The 19,477-nt window shown below is 47.0% G+C and overlaps 1 protein-coding gene and 2 long non-coding RNA genes across 3 annotated transcripts; 2 read left to right on the top strand and 1 right to left on the bottom strand.

Moving 5' to 3' along the window:
- Window positions 1-2,768: 2,768 nt before the first annotated feature.
- On the top strand, window positions 2,769-6,820 carry LOC144458397 (uncharacterized). Its single transcript, XR_013487888.1, has 2 exons — window positions 2,769-3,530; window positions 6,307-6,820. It is a non-coding gene; the product is annotated as an uncharacterized LOC144458397 (long non-coding RNA).
- Window positions 6,821-7,718: 898 nt separating this feature from the next.
- On the top strand, window positions 7,719-18,875 carry LOC144458370 (endogenous retrovirus group FC1 Env polyprotein-like). Its single transcript, XM_078160721.1, has 2 exons — window positions 7,719-9,254; window positions 18,554-18,875. Exon 1 carries the CDS (start codon window positions 7,750-7,752, stop codon window positions 8,872-8,874), a length of 1,125 nt encoding a protein of 374 aa, XP_078016847.1. The 5' UTR covers window positions 7,719-7,749; the 3' UTR covers window positions 8,875-9,254; window positions 18,554-18,875.
- LOC144458371 (uncharacterized) lies at window positions 9,265-11,425 on the bottom strand. The gene is made up of 3 exons (XR_013487866.1): window positions 10,810-11,425; window positions 10,495-10,734; window positions 9,265-10,426 (listed from the first exon to the last, which is right to left on the bottom strand). It is a non-coding gene; the product is annotated as an uncharacterized LOC144458371 (long non-coding RNA).
- Window positions 18,876-19,477: the final 602 nt, after the last annotated feature.

Genomic DNA, 19,477 nt, shown 5'->3' with positions numbered 1-19,477 from the left:
TCTGGAACGACCTGCCAGAGGAGATCAGGCGAGCCACATCTCTGTCCTCTTTTAAATCTCTTAAAAACACACTTTTTTAAATGTGCTTTTACTTAATTGCTGTTGTCATCTAATAATGTACTCTAATAATGTCTAATGTTTTCTATTTTCTAATGTTTTATTATTTCTTATGTTCTTATAATGTTTTTATATTATTGTCATTTTATTGGATTCTGCCTTTTTATTCTGCTGTTGTAAAGCACCTTGTAACTTTGTTTGGAAAGGTGCTATACAAATAAAGCTTATTATTATTATTGTTATTTTTTTTTTTTTTTTATCTCATCAAAAGACACACAAGAGGTTTTCCTAACTAGTCGCCGGAGCTCCTGGCAGATTGGCCCCTCAGACCCATGATGACCTGATTTGGTTCTTGCCTACAGTTGAAAAACTGGGCCCTCAAGGTGGAAGCCTATGTGTTATCACCGTACAGTTTAGACAATATGTCAAAAATTTTCTTGGGAGTATCTCTATCAGTTCTTTCTAGAGTCAAAATCTCCCATTGAGAGTTACAGTAATCCAGCCTTGAGGTAACAAAAGCATGGACCAATTTTTCTGCATCTTTTCGGGACAGGATAGGCCTAATTTTCGCAATATTACGCAGATGAAAAAATGCAGTCCGTGAGGTTTCTTTTAAATGAGAATTAAAAGACAAATCTTGATCAAATATTACTCCGAGGTTTCTTACGGTAGTGCTAAAGGCCAGAGCAATGCCATCTAGAGAAACTATGTCATCAGATAAAGAGTCTCTGAGTTGTTTGGGGCCAAGAACAATAACTTCAGTTTTGTCTGAATTTAACATCAGGAAATTGGTGCTCATCCAGGTTTTTATGTCTTTAAGGCAATTATGAAGTTTAGTTAATTGATTACTTTCTTCTGGCTTCATAGATAAATACAACTGTGTATCATCCGCATAACAATGGAAATTTACAGAGTGATTTCTAATGATGTTACCTAAAGGAAGCACATATAGAGTAAATAGGATTGGTCCGAGCACAGAACCTTGCGGAACTCCAAAACAAACTTTAGTACGTAAGGATGATTCATTATGAACGTGAACAAACTGAAAACGATCAGATAAATAAGATTTAAACCAGCTTAGTGCAGAACCTTTTAGGCCAATTAAGTGTTTGTCTGAAGCAATCAGAAGGTCATTTGTAATTTTAACTAGTGCTGTCTCAGTGCTATGATGCACTCTAAACCCTGACTGAAATTCCTCAAATAAATTATTATCATGGAGAAAATCACACAGCTGGTCTGCGACTACTTTCTCAAGGATCTTTGAAAGAAAGGGAAGATTAGATATTGGTCTATAGTTGGCTAACACCTCTGGATCCAGGGTGGGCTTTTTTAGGAGAGGTTTAATTACAGCTACCTTAAAAGACTGTGGTACATAGCCTGTTAGTAAGGATATATTGATCATATCTAATATATGTAGGGGAAAACCTCTTTTAGAATATTTGCACTCGTAATAATGAATTTGGGGCACCACCCTCCTAACGAGGGAAGCGACTAATCAAATTAATAACTCCGTAAATTACTTATTAATTCGTCAGCACGCTTATCAATAATGAATCAACGTCAATATCTGGGTTATGAATTCTCTAGACAGTGATCTCAGCTCCTGTACACAAGATATACATCACAAACAACAACTTGGCGATATATGAAGATTTATTTAACTAAATGGGTAACACAGAGTAAATGAATAGCAAATAATGATTATATGACGCAACACAAAATTAACAATATATATATGAATGAAGTCTCACTTCATTCATATATATATATTAACTCAAGTTATGGAAAATTTTGGCATACTTTCAACAGCGGGGATCACATGTGGAGCTTTTTCGGGGTCCCTGGACTGTCGCTCAGCTGCTCCTGGGTTTTCCAGCAGAATAGCATGGCTGTTTCACAGCCGGAAGAGCGGTTGAATTTGCGATGTCCTGTGGGTACCCAGCTGGTTGGCCCACGCTGGAGAAGGCCTGTTGGCTGGTTCGATACTGCTGTCAAAGTTACCATTATGCGTAAAAATGTTGAAAACACTGGAAATAAAAGAAAACTGGATTGATAAAATTTCAAAGTTCAAAATAACTTTGCTCGTGAGCATGAAAGGTTAAAAATGCGAATAAATACGGCAGACGAAAATGAGGAAAAAAAAACTGAAGCAAGAGTTAAAAGTTAAGAGCGCGTAAATCAAGACACGATGAAAAATTAAGAGAAGAAGCTAAGAGCAAGAGAAATTAACAGAAGAGAGGAGACAAGAGAAAACAAGTTAAGACAAGAGTTTGAGAGAAGAGAAAAGAAGAGAGATAAGAGAATGAGAGCAAGCGGTGCCCGGGTATTTCACTGAGTCAAAAAGTGGGCGGCGAGCCTGATAAGAAGGGGGGTTTTCCTCGTGATAAGGAATATGTCCCTATTGAGATATAATCAGGGGAAACTTTAATTCTTTCCTGATACAAGGTTGTATACTTTAATATGTTACGCGCGAGTGATGCTTACTCTTCCCACTATGGTCCACATTGTTTCTTAGCATCCAATTAAACATACAGATTAACATTAAATCAAAATACACTTATTATGCCATGATAACAGCTAGCCTACGTCAAATACACACGCTCTGATTAATTCAATGACAATGTATAATGAGAAACAGAATGAAGGAACACATAGTCATGTAACAAGTTGATTAATACTACCTAATTATATCTTCATTAAATATATATTGTTGGGAATAGAATGATTTTATGTGTTTTACTATAAGTTGTGTTTCACTATATAAGTTTTAGATGTGTGAACAATGAGAATACTGAGATGATTTCAGCTGATCTGAATGTGTTTGCTTTGCAGAAGTGGAGAAGTACAGGAGAGGAAGAGACATGAACTCTGAGGAGCACATACCACAATGCTTAGATAATTAGTTTCATATATGATAAAAAGAATAGAAAGTGATGTACAGATAGTAAGGTACAGCACGTGTAGGGAGTTGTGTTGTTCTCTTGTCTTTCAAAACAGGAACCACGCCCCCACCGCCAGCGGGAAGGAGTCAGATTAACACGAAGCAGGGGCGTGGTGTGGTGAAGGAGGAAGTGGAACTGCCAGTGAGAAGAGGACAACGCCTTGCGTGCACAATGACACTCTGTTACGCTCAAATATACTGGGTCAGGGAAAGGACAGGAGGTCAGACTTCGTGAACTGACCAACCTTTGTTGTTCGTCAGGGACGTGAAGTTGAGACCCAGAGCTCTGTAATTTTATTCCTTTACTGCTTAATAAACTACATTAACTGAGACCGAATATCTTCTCCTATTGCTTCATTAAAGAACATGCAGGACTGAGCTCACACATAACACACTGGAGAGTAGGATGAGCCCCTAGTCCATCAATTGGTGACCCCGACGTGATTGAAGCCGGAGGAGTGACGGGACAAAAGACATTCAACAGCGGAGGACAGCAGTATCGTGACAACACTTGCCGCGGCCTAAAAAGAAGGTAAGCAGACGCCTGTTTTATCGAAGTTCTGCAATTGGAAACACTAAAACTTGTGTTGTCATTGTACTAAAGTCTCCTAGTCTAAAATGTAAAGGAATAAAATTAAAACAAAACACAAAAGTGAAATGCCCCGGGGCAGGGTGAAAGGCCCTGGAGCAAATCATAAATTTGACTTCTAAATATGAAACATAGTCGGGTGTAAGGCCCTGGAGCAAATCATAAATTTGACTCCTAAACATGAAACATAGTCGGGTGTAAGGCCCTGGAGCAAATCATAAATTTGACTCCTAAATATGAAACATAGTCGGGTGAAAAGCCCTGAGATTAGGTTTCCATCTAAGGTTGCCCCTTGGACAGCTGAGAATATAGTCTGAAGACACGGGTTGTCTGAGGTTGAAAGACCTTTGTGTAGATTGTTACAACACAAAAAAGAGGTTACAGAGTTCTGCGGGCAGGGGAGCGTTTTCCATGTGATCCCTAACACTGAATACTATCGCTCATGTTGAGACATCTATTCAGTGGTCCGCAGAACCACCCTGATATTGGGAGTGTAAATAAATAAGTCTTTTAAGGGGATATTGTTGTGTGGGTGGCTTACCGACAACCAGCTATTTTACGGGGCGAGAGAGTTGTATAGAGTCTATTAGAGGTGACTCAAATTCCTGCTCTCTCAGTGTCTGAGCGGTGGTCGTGTTCTGTGGGGAAGAAAAAGAGGAAGCTGTGTAATTTTGCCTTAAGATAGAAGCCAGTTGTCGCCGAGCCATAGGCATCCATTGTAGAGCGGTCACGTGGCACAAAGCATTGTGTACAGTTTTGTTTTTTGAATAATAAGCCCGCGTAGACTGCATTGTAGAGCGGTCACGTGGCACAAAGCATTGTGTATAGTTTTGTTTTGTTTTTGTCTTTTTATTGTGTGCAGCAGTACCTTACTGGTAGAAACAAGTCAGAATGGAAGAGGGACAGAGAAACGTGATGATCGGCGAATTCGACAGGGACTGTCGCGAGCAGGGAGGCTGCCCTCCCATGCTGGTAAAAACTCAGTTTAGGGAAATTAGAAAACAGTTGTTGTCAGGAGTAGAGGATAAGCGGAGACAGGAAGTTGGTAGAGAGTTTGATGAGCTGTGGAAGGCATTACAGGCACAAGGTGAGTTGCCTGGGGATGATGAGTAGGGAAACATCACAAAGAAATTGCAGGCTGCAGAAGTAAAAGCACGAAATGATTTGGAAGAACACGCTAAAAAGGAGAATGAACCTAAATTTATAAAGAGAAAATGGAAAAATCAGAAAGACATTAAGGAGCGCAAACAAGCTCTGCTCCATCAGATGGCAGTTACAGCCATGGCCTATTGGAAAAACACAGACAAAAGTCACAAAAAACAAAACAAAGATAAGCAACCTCTGTCTGCTCCTGCAAAGGATCCAGCCTCATCCCCACCAGAACCCACCTCTAATAGGTTGTATCCTGAGCTACCCCAAACACCCACAGCTTCAATTCCCCCACCATATTCAGGGAAGAATATGCAAATGCCAATGTTGATGATTAAAGACGGTGTGCTTAATACAGATGTGATAGGGGAAGAAGAGTATGTGAAGGCCAAAGAGGAAGTGATGAAGAAAATAAGACAGGGAATAGTACAGGTGGAGGCATTGAGACAGGACGTGATGAGTATTGTGGCGGGCGCGCGGAATGTGCATCAGGAGGCTCTGATGAAGCCAGCACAGGTAGCAGTCATTAAGTGTAAGGGCCATGATAAAGCAGGGACAGCTATCGCTAGGGGAAATGAGGCTGCAGATATGGCAGCCAAGAGAAAGGCAGGATATAATCAACAGTATATCATGTTACAAACAGAGAAAACAGTACATGATCTCCTGCCAACATGTGATGTAAATATGTTAATAGCAGAGCAGCAGAAAGCTTCTCCACAGGAGCTTACAGTCTGGAAAGAGAGAGGAGCAGTGAGAACAGAGGGTGTGTGGAGGTCTCCGGACGGAAGACCAGTGTTACCCCCAGGGCTGATAAGATCAGTCCTCCGGGAGGCTCACGGGATGACTCATTGTGGAAAGATGCAAATGGTGCGAGGTCTCACTCATTGGTGGCACCCTTTTCTGCCAGCCACGATTGAGAATCACATCAGAGAATGTAAAATATGTACAGAATATAATGTCAGACCCACAGTGAAACCACACCAAGAGAAATTTCCTCTCCCTAAACTCCCAGGTCAAGAGGTCATCATTGACTATACAGACATGATAGAAAGAGTGGGAGGACACAGGTACCTTCTGGTGGCGGTGGATGCATACACCGGCTGGCCAGAAGCCATACCTGCCAAATCAGAGGATGCAAAGACAGTAATCAAATTTCTGATAAATCAATATATCCCCAGGCACGGGTTCCCCAAACGAATCAGATCTGATAACAGGACTCACTTTAAAAACAAAGACCTACAGCAGGTAGAGAAGGCATTGGGGCTAAAACACACATTTGGCACAGTCTATCATCCTCAGTCACAGGGCAAGGTGGAAAGGATGAACCAGTCTATTAAGGGAAAAATAGGCAAAATCTGTGCTCAGACTAAAATGAGCTGGGTAGATGCTCTACCCCTAGCTCTAATGTCAATCAGGAGTTCAGTGAACTCATTGACAGGGTTCACACCATATGAACTAAAAACAGGACACCAGTTCCCGGGACCGGGAGCTGGGATCCAAACTACAGAAGAAATAGAAAGCCCTATGCAATACAAACTGTATTATGACCAACTAACAGCATTGGTGTCAGCTTTCTCCAAACAGGTGACCACAGCTCGGGAGGGAGCAGAAGTGAAAGACCCCCCAACATCAGAGTGGGTCCTGCTCAAGGTTATCAAACGAAAGTGGTCAGAGCTAAGATGGACTGGTCCCTACAAAGTCGTGGAATGGACGTCCCACGCCGTCAAACTACAGGGAAAAGGTGACACATGGTATCACTGGAGTCAGTGTGCAGCGGCAGAGACACCTGCCCGAACACTGGAGGACATAAGAGACACTAAAGATTAAAAAAAAAAAAAACCACACACAGCTTACTCACACAGACGTTTATTCATTTAGCTTAGCGTAAGTGCGGAAGAGATATCCTGTGATCAATGTGAAGGTTTGAAGCTCCTTTGAAGCAACACTTTGCCCAGAGTACGTTTGAGTAATATAAAGCCAGGATACAAGAAAGACTCGCTTGCAGAACATTTACACTCCATATTTACTCTTATATTTTACACGTTTATATTTACCTTTTTGCAATACAAAATAAAGAAATGAAATTGTTATTAGAATTATTAGGATTAGAACCACGCCACCATAAGTGGTGTGTGTTGGGAGTTGTTGTGTTAACCTGTGTTATTGTTTTACCTCTGTTGTATTATGAGTCTTCCCTCAGAGACAAAGCCGTAGAACCACCACGAAACCGAACCAGGAGAAACACACCAGGGAGTAGAACGTCAGACTCCTGCATAGCTAAATATGGTGGAGTAGAATTGACATACATCATGGGGCAAAGTACAGGGTTCCAGTTTGACTTGTGCTCCGTAATAAACTGTAAAGGAAAGGATCCAAATTGGAGGGGGTATGACGTGTACATATGCGGATTCTCATGGGGAGGGCCCACACACAATCCGTGGTGTGGAAGATGGAGAGATGTGATGACGTATTCTGGGCTTTGGGACCCACCACCATATAGGGTAGGAGGACAGGATGTTGGGAAAAAGATAAAGATACAGAGGCAGCAGCTTCAGCCTCTCCCAGGCTCCCATAAGCAGAATCCGGTATTGCTAAGCGTGTATAATCTCACAACAAACCCATGGTCAAACTCAATTAGGCACCGCACCAAATGCGGAGATCGCACCAACAACACAACGTATTTGGTGTTGGGAGTAGACCACAGTGGCACCGATACCATGGGACTAATTAAACTAACCTTATTGAATCTTCCCCCTACTAATACCACCGTATCCCCAAGTAATGTAACCAAGGCGCCTGAACCCCAACAGAACACAGGCGTGATAAACACTGACTACTCTAAATTGACCCGCAGTGACGTAGTCAGATTGGCCACAGGCTATGGAGACAGAAACCTATGGTTAGATTGGGTGGCGGCGACAGCAGAATCCATGAACATGTCAAATTGCATCGTATGCTGTTCACCACTCCAGCCCTTTTGTATCCTGACACAGACCCTACTGGTTTTAACTGTATGATAAATATGACCATGTATCCTGATCCTGCTAATTGTACCACTCTGAGTTCTCTGTTTCCACCCATAAAGAATCACACCATCCCACCAACGTTTAGTCCCAGAATCGCCAACTACACTTGTTTCCATAGGAACCTCTCCACCGGGGTGGTAACTGATATGGGACAGATGCAAGCTGACTGGTGCCAGAGAACACTGAATGTGAGTACATGGCAGAACGCCATCAGCATGGTTCAGGCTAGAGGTTACCTGTTCTGGTACTGTGGAGATAAGACCCTCCACTTGTCCCTGCCATCCTCCTGGGTTGGTACGTGTGCACTGGTCCGACTGGCTGTACCCCTGGTCCTGTTAGGGATGAGGGATACCCAGACCAACCCAGGTAGACAGAAAAGAAATGCATTTGATATGAGCCAGGGAACAACCACGTACATGGACGCCATAGGTGTTCCTGGTGGGGTCCCAGACCAGTACAAATTGGCTGACCAAGTGGCCGCTGGTTTTGAAAACATACCCATACTAGCTGCACTGTTTCCCATCACCCCTAACAAAAATGTGGACAGAATTAATTATGTGCATTACAATGTTCTTAGACTGGCCAACAGCACTAGGGACGCAGTTGGGGGACTCACTGAACAACTGGCAGCCACCTCCCTGATGACAGTACAGAACCGAATTGCGTTAGATATGCTTTTGGCGGAGAAAGGGGGTGTCTGCTCTATGTTCCAGGGCCTCTGCTGCACCTTCATCCCAAACAACACAGCTCCAGAAGGGTCAGTAACTAAGGTGCTAGAAGGGCTGCGCACGCTCTCTGAGGAAATGCATGAACACTCAGGCATTGATAAACCCCTGGGTGGTATCTTCGAAAAGTGGTTCGGTAAGTGGAAAGATTTAGTGGTATCGGTATTCTTGTCTCTGGTGGGAATGCTCGCGGTGTTAGCATTATGTGATTGTTGTTGTATCCCATGTATCCGGTCACTCTGTGAAAGAATCACAGTGACAGCTGTGGAGAGAAAACATCCACAGCCCCCACCATATCAGATGACTCAAATGGAGACGGCCACCCTGTTAGGAGAGCCGCCTACTGATTCAGATTCGGACTCAGACTCAGGAGAAGACAAGGTGTGAGTGGTCTCATGTGTATGAGACCAAAAGGGGGAGTGATAACTTTTTGTTTCAAAAGAAACAAAAAGTGCAGTAATCACAAGACCTAAAAAGGGGGACCTGGATACATTGAGACTGAAAAAAGTGGCCTCAGTCCTATGAGGCCAAAAGGGGGACTGTTGGGAATAGAATGATTTTATGTGTTTTACTATAAGTTGTGTTTCACTACATAAGTTTTAGATGTGTGAGCAATGAGAATACTGAGATGATTTCAGCTGATCTGAATGTGTTTGCTTTGCAGAAGTGGAGAAGTACAGGAGAGGAAGAGACATGAAGTCTGAGGAGCACATACCACAATGCTTAAATAATTAGTTTCATATATGGTAAAAAGAATAGAAAGTGATGTACAGATAGTAATGTGGCAATACTACGAGGGTTGGATTTATTTATTTCTGTTAATAAGTGTCCGACAACGCCACCTAGGGGAATTTCACTCCCAGGAAATATATCAGAGGGGAAACGCCTCTCTAATACTGTAAACAAGGTCACACAGGTACGAGAGACACAGAGACTGACGGATTCCAAATAAAATATAAAAGAGAAAGTTTATTAACAATATTTCAAAATTTAAAATGCTGACCAATCTCAGTGATGATGCAAGCAAGATTACAATAATAATAACAAAAGGCAAATTATTGCACAATCCTCTGGGGCCTCTTGACAGGTTGGTTAAGTTTGCCAAAAAAAAAGTGCATGTGCTGTGTAAAGGGGCTGAGGGCTCACCAGGCGGCGACGACTAAGGGGGAGGGGAAGGGTCCTGATGAGGCACACCACACGTGAAGAAAAAAGAAACCACACACCATCAACTGACACCCATGTGCACTACTGTACAGGAAGTGAGGGGACCGCCACTGCAGGAATCAGTCAGTCGCTCGCCACACCAGCCCAACAGCTCCTGTCCAACAAAAGAGGCAGATATTAGTCAAAGCAAGGGGCAAGAAAAAAAACAAAACCAAGCCAGAAACTGCCCCAACACCACACTATGCCGGGCCCAGGAGGTCTCCACCAAGGTTGATGGTGCTTTTGTTGATATAACAAACAAATAATAAACGAAAAAAAATAAGAAACCAAAACCTATGCAAAAATAACTGGATAACTAAACACAAAAAAAATCTACAGAAAACAACAACGGTCACAAAATCCACCAATGATCGAAATAATTATCTAAATACAATACAAAGAAACAATAATCAACCGATACTAATAGATTGCTGACGTGGATCAGTCCTCTTGGTGTAGCTTTAAGTCCTATGCTGCATTCATTTCCTCCCCATGAGCAGCACTGCATACAGTTAAGCCAACACTTGAGTTTCATCCAGATTGACTTACTCCAGGCGTGCGAAACTCCAAACACCCGCGCACACACACAATGAGGATGTCAAAAAAACAAAACAACGAAAAACAATAGACACAAATGTAAGAGAACAATAAGCTTGCTGGGGTGAACCCGAGACAGAACAGGTGGACAGAACAGCAGCAGCAGCGCAGCGGCCCACGTCAGAGGAGGAGCCACCTGCTGTGATACAGACTAAAATTAATACGTGACTTGCAATTAGATGGATCAAAACAAGCACGCATACATACCCGTGAGTGAGGGCGCAGCGTCACAGGCAACAGGAGAGATAGCCACCAACCAACCACCTTTATAGCTGCTAACAGCAAACAGAGACCAGAGTCACATAATGTGCAGCCCGACAGAGCGCATGAGACACGCCAGACACACACGAGCCAGCCTACCTGAGGGTTCCCAACCCGGTGCGCGGATTATTGCGCACGGCTCCGAGGCCACGCACTCCCAACCCCCGGCCAGAGTACAGGCCAACTCTGCTGGAGAGCAGAAAGCGCATCAGACACGGCACCAATACGAGCCAGAGACGCAATAATAGTGTCTGAGCCTACCTGGCAAAGTGAGCAGAGGAGACGCGTCGACCTGCGTCTCAAGACAGCCACGTGGATCAAATTCTGCCACGCCAAACCACACTGCCGACACACACGCTCAGGTTTCCGGATAAGGTGGGGGGGACGCACATCTGAGAGGCGCAGCTCTCCCCCATATATAGCTTTGGCTGGCCTCGCCCAGTACGCTGGTGAAATTGGATAATTGCTCCCAGCCCAGTGTCACTCAATGGGCGGGGAGCAAAGGGGCGAGCCTACACAGCTATCCACCTGACCCAGCACATACACAACATGAGTGGAGACGGGCTGTGCCGTCCTGCCACATCTACCCCCCCCTTTTTGCATTGTCGCCCCGACAATGGACCACAGGGACCTGGGGGTTAACACCAAGGGCGGTGGAAAGCATACTGGGTGTTAGACGCAGCCCGTGACGGTCCCGCCACTTCACCGTCAATGCAACCGGCTGACCGTGGAAGATGATGCACGTTTGAGTGTTGGCCAGTGGTGGATCGACCTGTTCGACGGACAGCGGGTTGACTACTGCTGCCTAAACCTGCCGTAGGGGGAGAAAAACCCAACACAGGAGCATCTCCCCGTGCCAGAGGCATACCAAGGACAGGAGGATCTCTCGGCGGTGTCGCTGCCAGGGACCCCCTACGATCAGCACTGCCAGCTACAGGTGCGGACGATGGCAACGGGGTTTCAGGGACCAACACCCAGAGGTCGTCATCACTAGAGGAGTTACCCTCGAGTGCTGTTGGTGGAAACGGAGGAGCGGGAGGAGAAGCAGGAGGAGGACCAGCCAAGTCAGGCCCTAGTTTGGCCTTCAACATGTTGCGATGCACATTGCGCACCTTCTCCAAGTCGTCCACAGGAGCAATGGTGTAAACCGCACCGTCGCCACGTGGGGCTCTTAACACCTGGTACACCACGGAACTCCAAATGTCACTGATTTTATGCCGGCCCTTAGCACTATGGTCTCGGAGATAAACAAGCTGGTTAACCTGCAGAGGCTCGTCATGGACGCGCTGGTCATGCCGCTCCTTACGGCGACTAGCCGCTGCCAACAACCGATCATGAGCCCCCTCGAAAGCTGTCCTGAGTCGCACCTGATGCTCAGAAATCCAATCCTGTACCTTCCCTGGGACAGGATCCTGGACTCGACCCAACAGAAAGTCGACAGGAAGCCTAGGCTCATGACCAAACATTAAAAAGAAGGGAGACTCTCCCGTGACCTGATGAGGTGTGGAGTTGTAGCAGAAGAGCACCTGCAGGAGGCAGGAGATCCACTCTCGTTTCCGAGAAGTTGGCAGGGTACGCAGGAGGTTGTGTAGCGTTCGGTTGAACCGCTCACACTGTCCGTTTCCTGCCGGGTGGTATGGGGTAGTGCGGGACTTCTCTACTCCATACAAACAACAGAGCTGCTGGATCAAGGCACTCTCGAAACTGCGGCCCTGGTCGGAGTGAATGCGGCTTGGTACACCAAACTTAAAGAACCATTCATTGAGCAAGACCTGGGCAACAGTAGGAGCGCGCTGGTCCCCAGTTGGGACAGCCACAGTGTATTTACTAAACACGTCTGTCATTACAAGGACATTCTCCCACCCATTTCTGGAGGGCTCCAACACAGTAAAATCAATGGCCACAATCTGGTTTGGCCTCGATGCGAGCAAGTGGCCCCTAAAGCTGTGCGAAATGGGCCCAGAGTCCTTTGCGACCTGGCAGCGCTCACATTCCCTGATCCACTGCTTGATATCTGAGCACATCCCTGGCCAGTAACAGCGCTCTCGTACCAGCTCGGTAGTCCGATCAATACCCTGGTGACCGTGTTCGTGGTGGAGCAGTTTCAATGTCTCCTGTTTCAGGAGAGCTGGCAGGAGCAGCTGGAGGTTCTCCTCTCCCCCATTTGAGCGGAAAACTCTGCGATGGAGTACACCATCTTTGTCCACCAGGCGATCCCACTGTCGCAACAACGCCAATGCTGGTTTGGACACGTGCCTCCTCTCATCTGGGGTCGGCCGAACCTGCCTTCTCCAAAAGACCAACACCTCTTTCAGGAGGGGATCAGACTCCTGCAATGAGCGAATGTCAGAGGGAGAGTGGAACGGGAGGACAGACACCATAGACTGGGTCACTGGAACCGCTGAGACTGGGGGAGCAGCTTGTTGAAGGAGAGCTGGAACTGATGTACCAGGAAGGGCCTGCTCAACCAAGCCAGAGCCTGACACGTACTCACGAGAAAGGGCATCAGCGTTTTTATTGCTGCGGCCAGATCGATACTTGACCTCAAAGTCGAAGGCGGCAAGTTGGGCTGCCCACTGGTGCTCTGTGGCTCCCAGTTTGGCAGACTGGAGATGGCTTAACGGGTTGTTATCGGTGAAGATAACACACTTGTGCCCCCACAGATAGTCACGGAACTTCTCCGTCATGGCCCACTTAAGGGCAAGAAATTCCAGTTTCATAGAACTGTAATTGGTCATGTTACGCTCAGTTGGCCGCAGGCCTCGGCTAGCATAAGCTATCGGTCTAACCCTACCCTCCACCTCCTGGGACAAGACAGCTCCTAGACCATTATGGCTAGCGTCAGTCTCCAGGATGAAGGGACGGGAGAAGTCTGCATATGCCAGGACGGGGGCCGAGACCAACTTTGCCTTCAAGGCCTCAAAGCTCTCTTCACACTGGGGTGTCCATACAGAACCAACATCTGGTTTCTGGCCTCGTTTGATCTGACTGCCTGTCGTGTTTGCCACCAACTTGTGCAGAGGGCCTGCCAGCTTAGCAAAACCCTCCACAAAGCGTCTGTAGTAGCTGGCAAACCCCAAGAAAGAACGCAGCTCTGAAACCTGGCGGGGGCGCTGCCACCTGGCGACCGCCTCGATCTTGGCAGGGTCTGTGGAAACACCCTCCCCAGAGATGACATGCCCAAGATAGCTGACCTCTTTCTGAAAGAAAGCACACTTCTCCAGCTTGGCTTTTAAACCCTCCTTCTGGAGCCGACTCAAGACAACTTCCAAGCGCTGCAGATGCTGACTGATAGAAGAAGAAAACACAACAATGTCGTCAAGGTAGAGGAGGAGAGACTGACACTGCTGGTCCCCAAACATCCTTTGCATCAACCGCTGAAAGGTGCTTGGGGCATTACACAGCCCGAATGGCATTCGGTTCCATTCGAAAAGACCAAAGGGCGTGCAAAAGGCAGTCTTAGGCTTGTCCTGCTCGGTCACGGGAACCTGGTTATAGCCGCTGGCCAAATCCAAGGTTGAAAACCAACAGGCACCAGAAAGAGCATCCAGGCTCTCTTCAATACGGGGGAGAGGAAAAGCATCTTTCCTCGTCTTGCTGTTGAGAAGGCGGTAGTCTACACACATGCGTAGACTACCATCTTTCTTCCTGACCAACACGATGGGGGAGGCGTATGGGCTACTGCTCTCCCTGATGACCTTAGCCTCCAGAAGCTGGTTAATATGGGCCTTGGCCTCTTCGTACTCCGATGGAGGAATACGCCGGTATCGCTGTCGCACAGGAATGTTGTCAAGCAGTGGAATGTCGTGTGAAATGAGATCAGTGCAACCCAAGTCACCATCATGTGCAGAGAAGACGGAGCTGTACTTCCGCAGTAGGGACCGCACCTCGGCTTGGTCTTGTTGTGCCAAGGCAGACAGGTCTACCAGTTCTACACCGCTCTGTGCAGGACTGTCAGCCACATGGGAGGAGACTGTAGCTGTGGCAGACCTCACCTCGGTGACCCCAGTGGGTAGACTCACAACGTGGGCACAACTGAGGGCACCCAAACTGGTGCGTGGGTAGAGGAGAACTTCAGTGGTCCCTACGTTAACTACCGGGATGTAGACTGTACCACGGACAGCTTGGGTGAGACAGGGGGAGGCAAGCAGCCCAGCCGGCAGCCCTGACTGAGGGGGCTCAAAAAGCACATCCTGACCAGAAAACTGTTCGGGGCAGGTGCTCGCAACAAACTGCATGACCCCACCGGGTATTCGCACTGCCCGCGGGCCTCGAACCTTGACGGTACCCAACAGATCTTTTGGATGCTGGGTGGTGGACTGGTGACATTGTTGCAAGGCCTCAATGACTGAACCAGGAGCTTGAGTCACCACAGGCAAGCTGAACAGTGCAGCACCATGTGCCCCAAAAAGGTCACGATAACATCGGCGGATGACATTCATCCCCAAGATTCCAGAAACAGAAGATGACGCACCTGGAGGGTCTCGCACCACCAGTATGCCACAACCACGAAACACTTTGCCACACAGTGCCACATCTAACTCTAGATAGCCGATGTAAGGGATTGCTAACCCATTAGCTGCCCGAAGTTGCAGCCAATGACAAGACTGGAGACGATCGGCACCCCAAGGTGCAAAATGCTCCAAAAAGAAGCTTTCTGTGATCGTGGACACCATGGATCCAGTGTCCACCAAGCATGGGACCATGATGCCGCCCATGGAGAGATTGAGGTGAGGGCAAGATGACATTAATTTACCCATGGTCCCCTCCCTTGAGCCCATTGACTCCCCATCTGAGCTGTGGCTCGGCAACTCAGTGGGTTTCAGTTTTCCGGCTGGTGAGAGGAAGAAGAGGACCCGACCACATTGTTCGCAAGACCAAGGGCAGAAGTGGCACGAGCACGAGAAGGAGCCCGTTCTTCATCACATTCCCTGGCAAAATGACCTGGTTGCTGACATCTTCGACAGATCACTGGACCAGAGCGACTGGGGCGGGATTGAAAGGATGAGGTCTGCAAAGATGCCACCGTCTGGGTGAGCTGGTTGAGTTGTTCCTGTTGGCGCTTCAAGAGCTCCTTCAACTCACCCAGTTCTGAACCCTGGGAGGCGGCCAAAGGAGGTGGATGGGGGCTGCTCTGTACCCCGTACTGCAGACCATACATGGAAGGGAGAGAATGGCTACGCTCCCTGGCGCCCCCTGGAAGCCCCTCTCTTTCCCAACGAATTGCTTCTGCACGCACCTCCAGCAAGGTGGACCGAGGCTGACGACGGACCAACTGCTTCAGTTCTCTACGGAGGGCACTGTCAAGAACATGTTCTACAAACTGATCACGGAGTAAGACTGCGGCATTAAGAAGACCATCAGGTGCACACTGCTGTACCTGGTCCATGAGGGCCATCAGAGCTAAGGAAAACTCCTGTAATGTCTCTCCTTCCTGCTGCACCCGAGAGAAGAAGGCTTGCTGCAAGGTTATGTATGACTGTGTACAACCATACAAGTCATTCAAAATAGCAAGGATCCGAGCAGGATCTGTTTGCTCAGCCTTGGTACGGTACTTAATCTCCCTTCTGGCTTCTCCCTCTAGATGGTCAACCAAAAAGAGTGCCTGATCAATAGCTGACAAGCGACGGGCCCGCATACAAGCCTGAGCTTCCTCTGCCCACTCAGTTACACTGATGCCAGTCCTACCATTGAACATGGGACACTGACGGTCTCTTGGTACCACAACCAACCGCTCGGTTACCGTGGCGCTGGACTCTGCTACTGGGGCAGTACTCACCGAAACAGATGGGGCTGGAGTGTCAACACTCGGGCCGGCCTGCGAGGCTTCCCTCTCCTGACGAAGCCGCTCATTATCCGCCTTCAGCTGCACGATTAGGTCTCTGAGCTGTTGCATTTCCTCCTCCATGGCACCAGAGGACAAGCTGCACCAAAACTCACGAGAACAAAGTTGAGAAATTTGACTGATGGAGCTGATTAGGTCTTTACAAAACTGCTACTGCTGTTCTGTCTCCAAAACCATTTACATACAATAAAAGGCAAGCTATTAACAGGTACAGTAAAAAAACACCAAAACAGAAAAAAAATGGACTACACGTCAGCCTTCAAGGTGTCATCCTGCCGACAACGCCAAGAATGTGGCAATACTACGAGGGTTGGATTTATTTATTTCTGTTAATAAGTGTCCGACAACGCCACCTAGGGGAATTTCACTCCCAGGAAATATATCAGAGGGGAAACGCCTCTCTAATACTGTAAACAAGGTCACACAGGTACGAGAGACACAGAGACTGACGGATTCCAAATAAAATATAAAAGAGAAAGTTTATTAACAATATTTCAAAATTTAAAATGCTGACCAATCTCAGTGATGATGCAAGCAAGATTACAATAATAATAACAAAAGGCAAATTATTGCACAATCCTCTGGGGCCTCTTGACAGGTTGGTTAAATTTGCCAAAAAAAAAGTGCATGTGCTGTGTAAAGGGGCTGAGGGCTCACCAGGCGGCGACGACTGAGGGGGAGGGGAAGGGTCCTGATGAGGCACACCACACGTGAAGAAAAAAGAAACCACACACCATCAACTGACACCCATGTGCACTACTGTACAGGAAGTGAGGGGACCGCCACCGCAGGAATCAGTCAGTCGCTCGCCACACCAGCCCAACAGCTCCTGTCCAACAAAAGAGGCAGATATTAGTCAAAGCAAGGGGCAAGAAAAAAAACAAAACCAAGCCAGAAACTGCCCCAACACCACACTATGCCAGGCCCAGGAGGTCTCCACCAAGGTTGATGGTGCTTTTGTTGATATAACAAACAAATAATAAACGAAAAAAAATAAGAAACCAAAACCTATGCAAAAATAACTGGATAACTAAACACAAAAAAAAATCTACAGAAAACAACAACGGTCACAAAATCCACCAATGATCGAAATAATTATCTAATTACAATACAAAGAAACAATAATCAACCGATACTAATAGATTGCTGACGTGGATCAGTCCTCTTGGTGTAGCTTTAAGTCCTATGCTGCATTCATTTCCTCCCCATGAGCAGCACTGCATACAGTTAAGCCAACACTTGAGTTTCATCCAGATTGACTTACTCCAGGCGTGCGAAACTCCAAACACCCGCGCACACACACAATGAGGATGTCAAAAAAACAAAACAACGAAAAACAATAGACACAAATGTAAGAGAACAATAAGCTTGCTGGGGTGAACCCGAGACAGAACAGGTGGACAGAACAGCAGCAGCAGCGCAGCGGCCCACGTCAGAGGAGGAGCCACCTGCTGTGATACAGACTAAAATTAATACGTGACTTGCAATTAGATGGATTAAAACAAGCACGCATACATACCCGTGAGTGAGGGCGCAGCGTCACAGGCAACAGGAGAGATAGCCACCAACCAACCACCTTTATAGCTGCTAACAGCAAACAGAGACCAGAGTCACAAAATGTGCAGCCCGACAGAGCGCATGAGACACGCCAGACACACACGAGCCAGCCTACCTGAGGGTTCCCAACCCGGTGCGCAGATTATTGCGCACGGCTCCGAGGCCACGCACTCCCAACCCCCGGCCAGAGTACAGGCCAACTCTGCTGGAGAGCAGAAAGCGCATCAGACACGGCACCAATACGAGCCAGAGACGCAATAATAGTGTCTGAGCCTACCTGGCAAAGTGAGCAGAGGAGACGCGTCGACCTGCGTCTCAAGACAGCCACGTGGATCAAATTCTGCCACGCCAAACCACACTGCCGACACACACGCTCAGGTTTCCGGATAAGGTGGGGGGGACGCACATCTGAGAGGCGCAGCTCTCCCCCATATATAGCTTTGGCTGGCCTCGCCCAGTACGCTGGTGAAATTGGATAATTGCTCCCAGCCCAGTGTCACTCAATGGGCGGGGAGCAAAGGGGCGAGCCTACACAGCTATCCACCTGACCCAGCACATACACAACATGAGTGGAGACGGGCTGTGCCGTCCTGCCACAGTAAGGTACAGCACGTGTAGGGAGTTGTGTTGTTCTCTTGTCTTTCAAAACAGGAACCACGCCCCCACCGCCAGCAGGAAGGAGTCAGATTAACACGAGGCAGGGGTGTGGTGTGGTGAAGGAGGAAGTGGAACTGCCAATGAGAAGAGAAGAGAGTGCACAATGACACTCTGTTACGCTCAAATATACTGGGTCAGGGAAAGGACAGGAGGTCAGACTTCGTGAACTGACACACCTTTGTTGTTCATCAGGGACGTGAAGTTGAGACCCAGAGCTCTGTAATTTTATTCCTTTACTGCTTAATAAACTACATTAACTGAGACCGAATATGTTCTCCTATTGCTTCATTAAAGAACACGCAGGACTGAGCTCACACATAGCACACTGGAGAGTAGGATGAGCCCCTAGTCCATCAATATAAAGTGGACTTCCTTACGGTAACCCTTCCTAACTCCACCACAAGATGGCAATATGGCTATATGTTAGAGAGTTGAAATTACATTTAATTATGCCACATATCAAAACTTTGTTCTTAACAGAGTTCCATTCATATGAAAACATGATTATGTGTATTGAACAAGTCTAGACATGTTACACGGTAATAAAGAGGCACAAGGATCTGACACATACGTTTCAGCCCTGCTACAATCGAACATTTGTCTCTCTTTGAGTCACATATGAGAGGCAGGATGCGGTCATCAAAGGGTGCATTGTTTTTCAAGGCAGAGTTGCTAATCAAAACTACCTCGGGGTGAGAAAGGGGACCCCTTCATGAGTTAATGACCTGATTTGAATAGTCTTCACATGATGTCCTTGGAGACAGACAGACTGTCTTTCTCCTGACTGGGGTCAGTTAGGGGGCAGGGCAATAAACATCTGGCCTTGCTGAGAATAGATATCAATATGTTCCTACATTCCCCCACTCGATT

This window comes from Epinephelus lanceolatus, chromosome 17, assembly GCF_041903045.1.
Source record: "Epinephelus lanceolatus isolate andai-2023 chromosome 17, ASM4190304v1, whole genome shotgun sequence".
Classification (NCBI taxonomy): domain Eukaryota; kingdom Metazoa; phylum Chordata; class Actinopteri; order Perciformes; family Serranidae; genus Epinephelus; species Epinephelus lanceolatus.
This window is presented reverse-complemented; position numbering and strand designations above follow the sequence as displayed.